This window comes from Lactuca virosa, chromosome 6 (assembly GCF_052849685.1).
Source record: "Lactuca virosa cultivar CGN04683 chromosome 6, Lactuca_virosa_CGN04683_v6, whole genome shotgun sequence".
Classification (NCBI taxonomy): domain Eukaryota; kingdom Viridiplantae; phylum Streptophyta; class Magnoliopsida; order Asterales; family Asteraceae; genus Lactuca; species Lactuca virosa.
The window spans coordinates 224,402,876-224,416,457 of NC_136431.1; the positions used below are offsets into that span (position 1 = coordinate 224,402,876).

The following is a 13,582-nucleotide window of genomic DNA, read 5'->3' on the forward strand; positions in this document are numbered from 1 at the left end:
AACATCTGTTCTATATGGACACTTGTCAGAAGATATCTATTTGGCTCAACCTGAGGGTTTTTTTTACCAAAAGTATCCTAAGAAAGTGTGTACACTTAAAAGTCTCATTTATGAGTTGAAGAAATCATCTCGAAGCTGGAACATTCGTTTCAATGAGAAAATCAAAGAGTATGGTTTTATATGAAATGAAGATGAGCAGTGTGTTTATAAGAAAACTAGTGGGAGCAATGTCATATTCCTACTTCTAAATGTGGATGACATATTTCTTATTGTCAATGACATTCCTTCTTTGAACGGAGTTAAAACAAGGCTTAAGAAATGTTACTCACTGAAAGATTTGGGTGAAGCATGTTATATTAATTCGTGGTATAAAGATCTGTAGAGATAGATCAGGGAGACTTATAGGTTTAAGTCACAGTGCATACATTAACAAAATATTGAAAAGGTTCAATATGGAGAATTTTAAGAAAGGATTTTTTCCAATATCACATGGAACTATATTGAGCTCATCACAATGCCCTAGAACAAAAGTTATGCTAGAGAGAATGAATGGAATCACATATGCTTCTATAATTGAATCCATCATGTATGTCATGTTATGCACAAGACCGTATATATCATATGCTTTGAGCATGATGAGTAGATACCAACAAAATTCGGGAGAAGGTTATTGGATTGTTGTTAAGAACATTTTGAAGTACTTACAAAGAACTAAAGAAATGTTCCACATCTATGGAGGTTTAGAAGAAGATCCTAGTGTAAAGTGCTACACTGATGCTAGTTTCCAAAAATGTGCAGATGATTCTAAATCGCAATCTGGTTTTGTATTCATTATGAATGGAGGGACAATTTCTTGGAAGAGCACCAAGAAACGCATAGTCACACAATCTACTACAGAATCAGAATATATTGGTGCTTTAGAAGCAGCACAACAAGTAGCCTGGATGAAAGAATTCATTAAAGATCTAGGGGTTATCCCTTCCATTCAGGATCCCCTAAAGATATTTTGTGATAATTAGGGTGCCATCGCTTTATCTAAGGAACCCAAATCACAGAAGAAAACTAGGCACGTCCAACAAAGATTCAACAACATTCGAAATACAGTTGAAGAGGGTGATTCTTGTATTCGCAAAGTTCATATAGATCAAAACGTAGCGGACCCATTCACGAAGCCACTACCACCATCCAAGCATGTTAATTGTAAGCAACATTATGTAATGAATTTGAGCCATGCATAAGATTTTAGTCATAAAACCGCATTTTGACCTAAGTTAAGTCTAATACATGCATTGGACATGCATGTCTAAAAAGACCTAATCATTAGGTTATTTTTAGTGTCATAAGCTTGGAGCAAATGAGCTTAATGCTTAAGGGATTAAGTACTTCTTGATTATTTCGTTGCCATTTTAGCCTTTTTGGATCTAAGACTTGAGATCTAGACCTCTTGATTGGTCTCGAGGGATAAAGGTGGAAACTTTATCCATTTGGACATTAGAAATGATCAGATTTGGACTTTGGAAACTTTGGAATTGGAGGATTCTACTTAAACCATTAAGACATTTTGAACCTAGTGCCCACGGTGTGGCCTAGGTTGCAACAATGTGGTGACTGGGTAAAACGTGTCTGTTTTGTCGTTTGAAGGCCACGATGTGGCCAAGGATGGCCACGACATGGAGGGTCAACATTGACCGTTGACTTTCAGTTTTGAATTGCGTTGACTTTTGGTCAAACCTGTAGTTTTGGAAGGGATGCTAAGGTTGTAGTTTATAGTACTGAATAGGTGGCTTGTAGTATCTGTATTCGTGGCAGTAGGAGGATTACCAGTTGATCACCGTGTTTTAGGTGAGTCTCTTTACTATACTCGGGGGTCGAAGGCACCAATGTTGGCCCATGGGATTATGTTTGTAGGATGATATTTGTCTCTGTGACACTTACTGATATGTCTGTATGTGCTTGTTGCCTTTCGAACTCTTGCTGACATGATTGTGTGTTTAATTGTAGGGGTCAAAGAGACCTATTATCGGTTGAATGAGATCGAAGGGGTGAAATAGACCCACTATCGGTTGAAAGATACCGAAAGGGGTGAAACAGACCTAATACTAGTTCAAAGATACCGAAGGGGCATGAAACAGACCTAGTACCGGTTGAAGGATACCGAAGGGGGTGAAATAAACCTAGTTTAGTTTTGAAGTGTTACGTATGTATGGTATGGGGTATTTTGGGGAAACTCAATAATCTTTGTGCTTACAGTTTTAGTTTTATGGTTTTAGGTACGTCTAGTTCGAAAGGGAAAGGTCAGACATGATCGCACCACATCCACTAGCATTCTGCATTTTATGACATTATTTGTACTCTAATAACTATTTTATACATTATCATGTTTTGGTGGGTTTTTGAAATGAAGGAATGATGTTTTTGTTAGTTCTAAAATGAAAATTTTACTCAATAATTTTTGGGATGTTACATTTTGCATGCCTAACTTGCCAACTAAGGTCTCGAATTGATGTAGACCCAAAGCCTTAGTGAAGAGGTATGCTACTTGCATCTTTGTGTGAATCAGAAAACGAACAACTTCTTGTGAATCAACTCGTTCACACACAAAGTAACAATCCATTTCAACATGTTTAGTTCTTTCATGAACGATTGGATTGGTGGCAATGTTGCAAGCAACTTGATTATCGCAGTATATAGGTGTGGGCCTAATTTGTTTTACATCAAGTTTGTTTAGAAGCCATTGCTTGGTATTCTGCTTCAGCAGAAGATCGAGAAACAAACATATGCTTCTTTGATTTCCACGAGATTGGAGTTCCTCCTAAAAGCAGAACATATACCATTCAAGACCATCGAGTATATAGGCATCCAAGCCAATTCGCATCGTAATATGCAATGAGATTAGTTCCTCCTTGCTTAGGAAACATGACAGTTTGTGTGGGAGTAGCTTTTAGATATATCAAGACCCTCATTTCCGCACCTAAGTGACCTTGTCGTGGATCCAATACAAATTGACTTAGAATGCTCACGACATACGTGAGATCGGGTCTAGTAGCTTGTAGATACAACAACCTACCAACCAATCGACGATATTTACTTGCATCGACATGTGGTTCTTCATTTTCTTTGCCAAGTCTCAAGTTTCGTTGCATCGGGAAGGAACAGGGTTTACATCCCAACATTCTGATGTCTTCAAGAATGTCCAGAATATATTTTTTTCTTACTCAAAAGTAAACCATCCTTTGTACTAGCCACCTTTATACCAAAAACATATTTCAGAGGTCGAAGATCCTTTATGTTGAATTCCCTATCAAGGAAAACTATAGCTTCTTCAATTTTATCCAGGTAATTTCCCACGATGATAATGTCATCAACGTATAGAAGGATATCACTAAAGACTTTGTTGTGTTTGTATATGAAGATAGAATGATCTGCATGAGGATAGCGATTATAAGTTTTTGGTACCAGCTTCATGAAGCTTGTTTCAGACCGTAAAGTGACTTCTTTAACTTGCATGCTTTGTTCACTCCCCTTTTATCGTAACCCTCCGGTATCTTCATGTAAACATCCTCGTTAAGCTCACCATGTAAGAATGGATTGTTAACATCTAATTGGTGGATGATCTATTCTCTTTTAACAACAATAGCAAAGAGAGTCCTTAAAGCAACCAACTTTTCAACCGGTGCAAAAGTGGTCTAATAATCGACACTTTCCATTTAGGTGAAATCTTTTACTACAAGTCAGGCCTTGTATCTTTCTATCTTACCATTTGACTTGTATATTATCTTGTAAAACCACTTTGAATCAATAGGTTTCTTTCCACTTGGTAATTCATCAATGTACCATCTTTCATTTTCTTCTAAAGCTCTTATTTCCCTTTGCATTTCAGCTCTCCCATTCGGGTCCTTCACAACTTGATTGAAAGTCTTTGGCTCATCGTTAGAAGTGATGGCCGCCATAAAGGCTTTGTGAGATTTTGAAAACTTTTCATCATAAACACAGTTGGACAAGGGATATACTGTGGAGTGTTCTTGACTTGGAGCGGGTTGCGAATGGTCTATATATGGAGGGAGCTTCACTTCATAATCTTCCATGTGGTTGGGTCTCGACCTATTTCCCTTTTCTCTTACCTGGTCAAATTTACATCCCCTTCATTAACATAAGGATTCTAGTTGGTTTCGACATGCTCATTTTTACTTTTGATATGAATTTCCTCCTCATTTTTTCTTTCTTCTTCATTTGTGAAGTCAATTGATGGCTCATCGAAATTTAGTCCTTCTTCATTGACTGATTCGTCATTCTTTTCACTTGGTTCAATCCATATTTCTCCAACATCATAGGGAACCTCTATCTCACTATTACTTTCTTTTTTATTTGTATTTACAGTGGTATGAAAAGGGAAAGCATTTTCAGCAAACTTGAAATCCATTGAAACAATGATTTTGTTGTGGCTTTAGTCATAGACTTTGTAACCTTTCGTTCCATGTAGATAACCCATAAACACTCATGGTCTTCCTCTTATTTTGAATTTGTCACTTTTTGTTTATGCGCTGCGATAGTAAACCAAACATCCAAAAATCCTCATCTAAACATAATTTTGTTTATGACCATACAACAACTCGTATGGTATTTTATCCTCTATCACTTCCGAAGGTAGCCTATCTATGACATAAGTGGCCATCAATATCCACTCACCCTAGAACCTTGATTGAAGATTGGCCTCGGCCATTAAAGTCCGAGCAACTGCAAGTAAGTGTACGTGCTTCCGTTCCACAACCCCGTTTTGTTGAGGGGTTTGTGGACAAGTAGTTCTAGGAGAATTCCATTATCGGCATAAAAACTTACCATCTTGTTCGATGTGAATTCACCAGTGTTATCACACCTTATTCTTTTAACATTCTTGTCAAATTGAGTTTTGACCATCTTATTATGTTGTTCAACTTTTTTTTCACCAGCATTCCCCAACCTCTTGTGCCATATATCACCTTTCGACGTCAAAGCATTCCTCTCCATTCCAAGCATTCCCATCCGATATAGACCATTCTTGCATTTACCCGCTCCAAACAAACTCCTCGAAGTTAGGTCCTGCATGGCAAAAAAAAATGCGAAAAGAAAGTTACAACACACTTTAACTCATTTGAAAGTTTGCTAACGGATAAAAGATTATAATTAAAAATGGGAATGTGCAAAACCTCTTTCACTTTTGTCCCGTTAGATAGAGTGTGATTTCCTCTTCCCTCGACAGAAATGGATTCTCTATTAGTTATGATCACAAGATCCTTATCAATGGAAGGCATTACATTCTCAAGAATATTGATTTTTTTGGTCATGTGTTTGGTGGCTCCTATATCAACAATCCACGAGTCAATTGGACTAGTTTTATGTCATGTTGGCTGCTGGTCAGCCATCATTCTTATTTGTGGACTCTTTTGGTGTGAAATGCTTTAGGAATTGTTCATATTAAACTTTATTTAAACCTTCTATTGAGCTTGATTCATTCTCTATATACACATCCCTTGGTTTCCCTTTGTCTTGTTTGTTCTTTCCCGACCACCAATCCAGATAGCCAATTCGCTTGAATCACCTATCACGGGTGTGACCATCTTTGTCACAAAAGCTTCAATGTTCTCCTTGCTTTGTGAGTTTCTTCACTGCCTTGCTCCCATGTTTATTTGTATTAGTCTTGGTATAGGCCTGGAAAGTTGCTGCTTCAACAGTAGGTCTCTTGGTGTTGGTGATGAACCTTTGTTTTTCATACTCAGCAACAAGATGTGAAGCAAATCCAAGAGAACGTGTCGGTTTCAAAGCTAGTATTTGTGTTCTCATAATCGAGAACTCACTATGAAACTCATATTACATTTCTTTCTCCTTCAATTCAACAAGTGATTTTCCCAAACCACAGTCACAATTGTCACAGGTACAACGAGGAGTAGGGAGGACTGATTAAATCTCATCCCTTAGTCATCGAAGGTTTGTGTAGTATGCTGAAACAGTTAACCCATTGTGTCGAGTATTTGAGATTACTTGTTTCAGTTCGTATGCGCGTGACACACTTTCTTTTCCAAACCTCTCACGGAGATCTAACCATATCTCAACAACACTGTTAGCCTATTTGACGCCGGTGCGGATCTTTTTTTCCATGGCAGTGGTGAGACACCCTTTTATCACCGCATCACACCTCATTCATGCCATGTAGTCTGCTTCCGTCTTTTCTTGTTTTATTATCGATTCATCAATGAACCCAATCTTGTTCTTGGAAAATAAGAAATCTTCAATCTCTTAAACCCATTCGTTATAATTGTTACCCGTCAAGGCATCATTCAGGTGCATTTTTCGTGGATAATCTGATTGATCAAGATAGGAGGCAGTGCTAACATCAGGTTCGCTCCCTTCACTCTTTTTACTGTTGTTGTTCTTGTCGTCGGCCATGAACTGATCACGATCAGTTTGTTAGAGTTGATCAACTGAGCAGTAGTAGTGTAGTACTGCTCTGCTCTGATACCATAAAGAATTTGAATCTTTATTTATTATTTTGATCACACAAATACAGCGTACAAGGAAAGGGGTTATATACAAACACAATACAACGAGAAGGCCAAGAATTAGGAGTAATAGGAGTCGAAAAATCAGGAACTAAATACGGGTAATATACAGAAGTAAATAAGGATAGAATATTAAATTCATATACCTATTCTATAACTTTTAAATAACAAACAATTTTTATTATGAATCTAGAGAGGGGATAGCAACTTACAAAATTATTACAAAGGTTAAGACTTGTACACCGATTACACTCCATAAATTTACCATTTTTTATCTTATTTTTTATCTACTCACAGCTTACACCTCAATGACAAGGAAACTATATATTTCTTTTAAGTTTTAACAATACCATTAAAGACTTTTCCAATTCTGTAACCCCACCAAACTCGCGTATAAGCTAGCATAAGAATTACACGGCCAATCATTCTCGTCTTCAACCCCACATCAATGGGTTGCATTGGCTGGAAAAATAAAGCACCACAACTGAACTGTGGCATGAAACTCCAGGTTAATAGAGCAACATAACAATAGATGTGTCTTAAATTATTAGACGGTATTTGAAAAGGGACAAGCCAGGGATGGTAAATGAATGCCTTTGTGATCTAGGTTGCATCGAGTGGGAAGGTGTTCGAGCCTAGTTCTCCAAAAGAGTAAGTTGACCTTTATAGGAACAAGTTTACACCAATGAGTGGTCGAGTAGGTATGTCACCGTGCTCTAGAAACCTGTCATCAGTGAGTAAATGAAGGTATCTCATAGTGAACATGCCATCATCCTGTAACTTCTCATTTCCAGTCACTGTAACTTCTCATTTCCAGTCAGCACGACCTTAACAAAATATATTATCTAAATCAATCTTATAGAAACCATGGGCCCGATTAAGGTCGCTAATGTAATGACACCCCAACCCCCCCCCCCCCCCCGTGGCCATCAGAGCGATGCAAAAAAGGCTGCAGGGTGGCTCAACCATTTTAGGGGCTCTAAGTGAACCAAAAATATGGGGCCCTTTGGATGATGGAAAACTGGAAAAGCAGTGAAACACAAAACTTTTGACGTTGAGAATTTGAACAATTGAGAATCTAGATAGATTAATAGAAGATAAATGCGGCATTTTAGTTTTTAATTGGTAATGGACTAATTGATATTTGAAATATATTAATATTGAGTTAAGTTTGGAGAATATTAAACCATTTAGAATCGGACGCCCTAAACTCTACCTTGGAAAAATATAAGGTTGAGTTGTCTATGCAAGGTTGCCATTAGCTCGATGAAAAGTTGTAATCATCTCAATCCAAAGACCCGTATTATCACTTCTCGAGGTCCACCACCATTATCACTTCTCGAGGTCCACCACCATTTGTAAAGCAAAGTGAGGCTGAGAGCTTTAAGGCTACCAATTTCCAGCCTCCCTTTAACTTTGCTTTTCATTACATCCCTCCACACAATCCAAGTTTATTTTTTTGTACACTATTCTATATGTTAAAGATCAAAATCAACTCATGACCCTATTTTGTTACAAATAATTGAAATTGGCTATGAACTTAGGGACTTAGGGCATCCACAAGGCAAGCTGTATTGGGGTTAAATAAGGTGGTAATTAGGATTAAATAAATGTTTAAAGAAGTGTGTGGGTGATGACATGGAATGGAGTTTAATGGAGAAGCTGAATGATTATTCAAATGTTCAATTAAAATGATTATTTGGATTAAACACATGTTTAATGTGTTGCGGGCAGTAAAAATAAAGTTGTATAGATAATATTGAATTAGATAATGTAGCATTAATGATTTTGGCATGAATATTAATTTATTAAGGAGATATAATATTGAAACTAGATCAACAACAAAACATCGATTATTTTGAGCAAACAAACGGTACCTAGCAGAATATCATCATAAACGCACATGCATCTTAAACAGATAATGAATTATTTGGAGTTGCTTGTAGCAGCTGAATCACTTTCTCCAAATTAACAGTGGATGAACCAAAAGGAGATGAACATGCTTTTTCGGCCATGTTCTTCAAGTCGGTTGCATTCTTTCTCATCTCTTTCCCTTTTTCTCCATTCATCAACTCAATGACTAGCTTGGCAACTTCTTCTCTCTTTACATCTTTCTCAATCTCCATGCCAACCCCCCACCTGTTACAACACGACCAGCAATTGGTTTGTTGGTCACCAGAAAATGGACAACAAATCATTGGGACTCCACTGGAAATACATTCAATTGTCGAATTCCATCCACTGTGTGTTAAAAACCCTCCAATTGATGGGTGATTTAGAACTTGTTCTTGTGGGCACCAACTAGCCAACATCCCTCTACTGCTTGTCTCTTCAAAAAACTCTGATGGAAGCTGTACTGCAGATTGGCCAATCACCAGGTCCGGACGTATTATCCATAAGAACGGATAATTGCTATTTGCAAGTCCCCAACAAAACTCAAGTAGATGTTGATATTTCATCACTGTAATGCTACCAAAATTCACATAAATAACTGAAGAAGGTGGTTTAGATTCTAGCCACTTCAAACAGTTGTTATCTTCCTTCCAAAGACTTGATTTGACGAACGGTAATGATTCATCAATTTCCTTCTCTAGTAAGTGAAACGGACCAACAGCATAGCATGGAGCAAAGACTGAAGAAAGTGTGTCCAAAAGATCACTGTCTAGTTCATGAAAGGTATTGAAGATGATGGCAGAAGCGCTTTTTGCTCTCTCTGTTTGTAAACGCAAATATTGAAGCATGTATTCATCAGCAGGGCTGGTCCTTCTAGTGAATGAAGGCAGGTCTTTTAGACGCAGACCAGGCATAGTTGGTATACAGTCAATCATGGTATTTAAATACTCATTTGATAAAAAAGTGGAATCTGTAGAAAATAAATGATAAAATCACCTTCAAATAAGGAACTACAGTGTATACATATATTCCATGTCCTAAACAAACTGAGAGCATATTACCTTTACGTGGAACCAAATCTCTCTCCAAAAGATTCGGATACTCATGAAGACACATTAGAGAACCAACATCACTGGTCCATAGAACTATCTCGGGGATATCAAATTCTCTGGCTGCATCGTGGGTGAAGCCCATGAATATGTCAGCAACCATGCAAGTCACCGGTGGAGATGAAGCATTCAGTTTGGAAAGGAGGCTTTTTAAGGGACCCAAACAAATTTCATCAACGGACATGCAAAAGGAAAGAGCATCTGGGGTGGCACCAGGGTTTTCTGGTGGCGGAAGGCCATCTGGAATGGCTTCAAAGCAAAAGGAAGGGAGGCCATTTAGGGCGTCCGATCCCTGAGATCGAAGGAGGCGTTGATGGTAGAACTCAGTGTTAACGAAGGTAATATGAAACCCTCTGGAGTGGAGGATTTTAGCAAGTTTTAGCATTGGGTTAATATGGCCTTGAAATGGGGTTGGTATGCACAACGCATGTGGTTTCTTTAGAATAAAATCCATGGAAGCTTTCTCCTTGTTTTTTATTTGAATGCAAGACTACAACTATAAATCTAACTATTTTATAGACAAACAAAAAAGAAGAAATTGTAACCCTCCTTTTTTGGTAATTCAAATTCTCGATATATAGCATCTTCAATTATTATTTAGAATATATATTTAAAATAGGAACACGTTTGTGGTATTTATTTAGAGTAATATACATAAAAATGGTTTGTTTGATGCAGTTGGTCGTTTAGTAACCAACTTTTTTTATTTTATAAAAAAAAACTGTCGAATTCCGTCCTTAATTTTTTTTATTCTCAATAAACGTCAATAAAATTACAAAACTACTCTCTGCTTGTCAAAATTATATAGTTTCAGTAAAAAAATATATAAAAAATTGATGGTGCATTAATGGTCAAAGTTTGGATTTTTTAGTGATTTTGTTATCTATTAGTTTGAAAAGGTTATTATATGGTTGTCTAGATGAGTTAGATCAAGGTGACATGTTACGAGTTAAATAAGAGAAAAGAATTGCAACTCCTTAAACTTTCAAGTTACCAGTTAAATAAGAGAAAAGGGACATCTAGTTGTCTAGATGAGTTAGATCAAGGTGACATGTTAGTCAACTGAGGTGGTCCACGTGGTGCTAACATGGCGTCCACGTAGAATTCCTGGTTAATTAATTTTTTTTTTAAATTGTTTTTAAATTCTAAAACCAAATCTCATGTTCTTCATGAACCCAAGTCTCTTTGTATCAATTGGCTAAAGTAACTAACTAGATCATAAAAATTCTACTTTTTTTTCTCTTGTAAAGAACAACACATAATGCTAAATAAAATACATAAATAATATTTGAAAAAAAGAACCAAATTTCATCATAACAATTTCCTAATTTGGGTTCTTTATTTAAGACCATGAACTCTTGTGACAAATCGTTCATACAAACTACAAAAATCATTTTTTCAAATCTAGAATCATCTTGTTTTTCAAATCGCAAGTAGGTGGACGCTGATTTTCATGTCTAGAGTCATCTCATGCCCAAGCTCGTTCCAACAAACGTCGTAAACAACTTGGTCCTTGTTCTTTTCCTTTCTTTAGAACAAAGTTTAGTTTGGTTCTTGTCTTTTTTCTTGAAAAAAACCAAAGGAAACGACATTAGGTCACCACAAGAGCAAATTAATATCATCATTGAAATGAAATCACATGTCTTCTTCTTTGAGGCATTTTCACAAACACCTTCTAGGTAAAAAAAATATTATGTTCTTCTCAAGCATGTCTTCATCAAAACACATAAATACATATCAGGGCTTTTCATTGATGTTTTATTGCTTCGTCTAATGGGTAGTCCGGTTTTAAAGCAAGGTAATCTGAGTTTTCCTACCTTCTGGTATCAGCTTCACGGTCTCAATCAGGAACCCATCGACATCGTTGATAGCTTCACATTCTCTTAGTAATTACCCATCGACATCGTTGATATAGCAACAACGATTTACAACATGGAGAAGCTTGGTTGCATATTCAAATTTGGTGGTTTGGAAGAATTTTTTAGTGCTGACGAGGATGAATCATGAAGAAGAAGAGGGGGCGTGAAGAAGAAAGCAAATATGGGTTGTAATGGGGTACGGGCGCCAACCTACATAAAGCCAGGACGAAAAAAGAACTCGATCTGATGAAGAGCCATAACTAATAAATAAGTGTAGGTCGATATTTAGCCTATCAAGATATATCGACCACATACACCCGAAATCGTCTTACCTTCTGTACTCAACCTATAAAGCAATAGTCCAGGAAATACAGAAAAGGAAAGCTTATTTTTTTTAAAAGGGTCCTACCCTTACAACCTTAGGACCAAAGCAAGACTCGAAAGAAAAGATCATAGAATGGTTAAAGTCTCAACTATAAGACGAAGCTTAACCTCTCCGGAAGGGGGTAAGTAATCTTTAGCAGTTCCACTGAAAACTAGATCCAAAATATGGCATCTAACTTAGGCATCAAAGAGTAGTACCAGGGTCCACTCCCCAGTAAGGCTTTCTAACACAACTTTGTCAATTCTATGCATCGTGACATCTGTAGTGCTCACTGGAGGAAGCCTACACTTAGGTGGCCAACAATACACCAAGATTTCATGTAGCAGCATTAGTAACATTCGTCTACAATCTTGCAAGACAAGCAGCACACCTCATACCCTCATTCTGATACACTTTTTAGCCCGATCAACCTAATTTCAGCCTCTACACCAGCCAACATAACAAATCCAACCACTGGACCTTTTAGTCGCGATGGAAACTAGTAGTAGTTTGAGCACGACCAAGAGAAATATGTTTGGGAGACCTACAAGACCAACCCCTAGAAACAACGACTTGACGGCAAAAAAATTACCAACTTTGTTACAACAACACCTTACAAATACCACAATTACCCAACAGAACACTCTGCCATACATGTTGTAACATCCCGATGTTAAGGTACTTCTAATTTCAATTCTTTTAGTTCATTTATATTGCATTTGGTACCAAAGTTCATGAAATGTATGCAGAAAGGGCCTTAATGGCAATTTGGTAAATTAAGGCTTCAGAGTACGCCATGCATACATGGTGCACGTTGAGCGTACTAGGGCGCACCCTAGTACGATGGGCGTACATAATTGTGCACTGGGCGTACTTGCAAAATGAGGAAACCCTAATTTTTAGGGTTTGGCAGGTATTTAAGCATCCTTATGGCCTCATTTCCCTTAACTTAATCAGCCTCCACCCTCTCATTCGTGTTGTAACCCTAGAACCACCGAATGAATCCATTTCAAGCCTTAAAGTGTCGGTTTGTGTGCTTAGAAGAAGAAGGAAGGAAGCCAAGCTCATCTTAGAGGAGTGAAGCATTATGGATCTAAAACTTATTCTTCATTTGCAACCTTTCTAAGGTATAAATCTTGCAACTTGATCTTTCAATCATGTAGATCCAGAAATGGGTGTTTTAGTGATACTTTTTGGTCCCAAATGTCTTATCTTGAGCATGACATGTTCTTGACGATTTGAGTTGTCCTTTCAGACCCTAGGATGGGTCATAAGTCATAAAAATGAAGTCCCAATGGTTAGTGTTGCTCCATGCCATCCTGTAGAAGGTTTCATTGGATTAATACTCGGAGTTAAGCACTTAATGGGCACATAAAGTCATACAGTTGGAAACTTTATGACTCTATAGTGTATTTTAGCCCTTGATCCAAAATATGGACATAAGTGCTTAAGCCATTAAGCACTTATTGAGTTTTGAAGGATGCGAGAGTACGCCATACGTACTCCGAGTACACTCTGCGTACGAGGTCAACCACCCCGATGGTGGTCAACTACGAGGGTTTGGAGTATGCTCATCATACCTCCGGAATACGCCCCGCGTACTCACACAAGGTCAGCCCGGATGAGTTGACTCGGTGGGTTGACTTGGCTGGGTTGACTCAGTTGAATTAATGGGTTTGACCGGTTAACTTTGACTTTGACTTTGAACAAATCCAAGTTTGACCAAGTTTCACCTTAAGGGTATTTTGGGATTTCGAATCGCTTCATTATTCGGGGTTGTGGCCCGATCATCACTTATCATAAGGCTTGGGGTCGTGGGGAAGA

General features: G+C 37.7%; 2 protein-coding genes across 2 annotated transcripts; one reads left to right on the top strand and one right to left on the bottom strand.

Annotated features, from left to right (window-relative positions):
- The first annotated feature begins 452 nt into the window (after positions 1 to 452).
- LOC145122342 (secreted RxLR effector protein 161-like) lies at positions 453 to 1,019 on the top strand. Its single transcript, XM_079057955.1, has one exon. It carries the CDS (start codon positions 453 to 455, stop codon positions 1,017 to 1,019), a length of 567 nt encoding a protein of 188 aa, XP_078914081.1.
- Positions 1,020 to 8,319: 7,300 nt separating this feature from the next.
- Positions 8,320 to 10,039, bottom strand: LOC145120822 (7-deoxyloganetin glucosyltransferase-like). Its single transcript, XM_079056614.1, has 2 exons — positions 9,488 to 10,039; positions 8,320 to 9,396 (listed from the first exon to the last, which is right to left on the bottom strand). Exons 1-2 carry the CDS (start codon positions 9,987 to 9,989, stop codon positions 8,444 to 8,446), a joined length of 1,455 nt encoding a protein of 484 aa, XP_078912740.1. The 5' UTR covers positions 9,990 to 10,039; the 3' UTR covers positions 8,320 to 8,443.
- Between the last annotated feature and the right edge of the window lie 3,543 nt (positions 10,040 to 13,582).

Excerpts from the sequence above, each read along its gene's own strand:
- LOC145120822 (XM_079056614.1), bottom strand. The coding sequence starts at position 9,989 with ATGGATTTTATTCTAAAGAAACCACATGCGTTGTGCATACCAACCCCA. Across the intron at positions 9,397-9,487 it reads AGATTTGGTTCCACGTAAAG|ATTCCACTTTTTTATCAAAT; the intron begins GTAATATGCTCT and ends TATTTTCTACAG.
- LOC145122342 (XM_079057955.1), top strand. The coding sequence starts at position 453 with ATGGAGAATTTTAAGAAAGGATTTTTTCCAATATCACATGGAACTATA.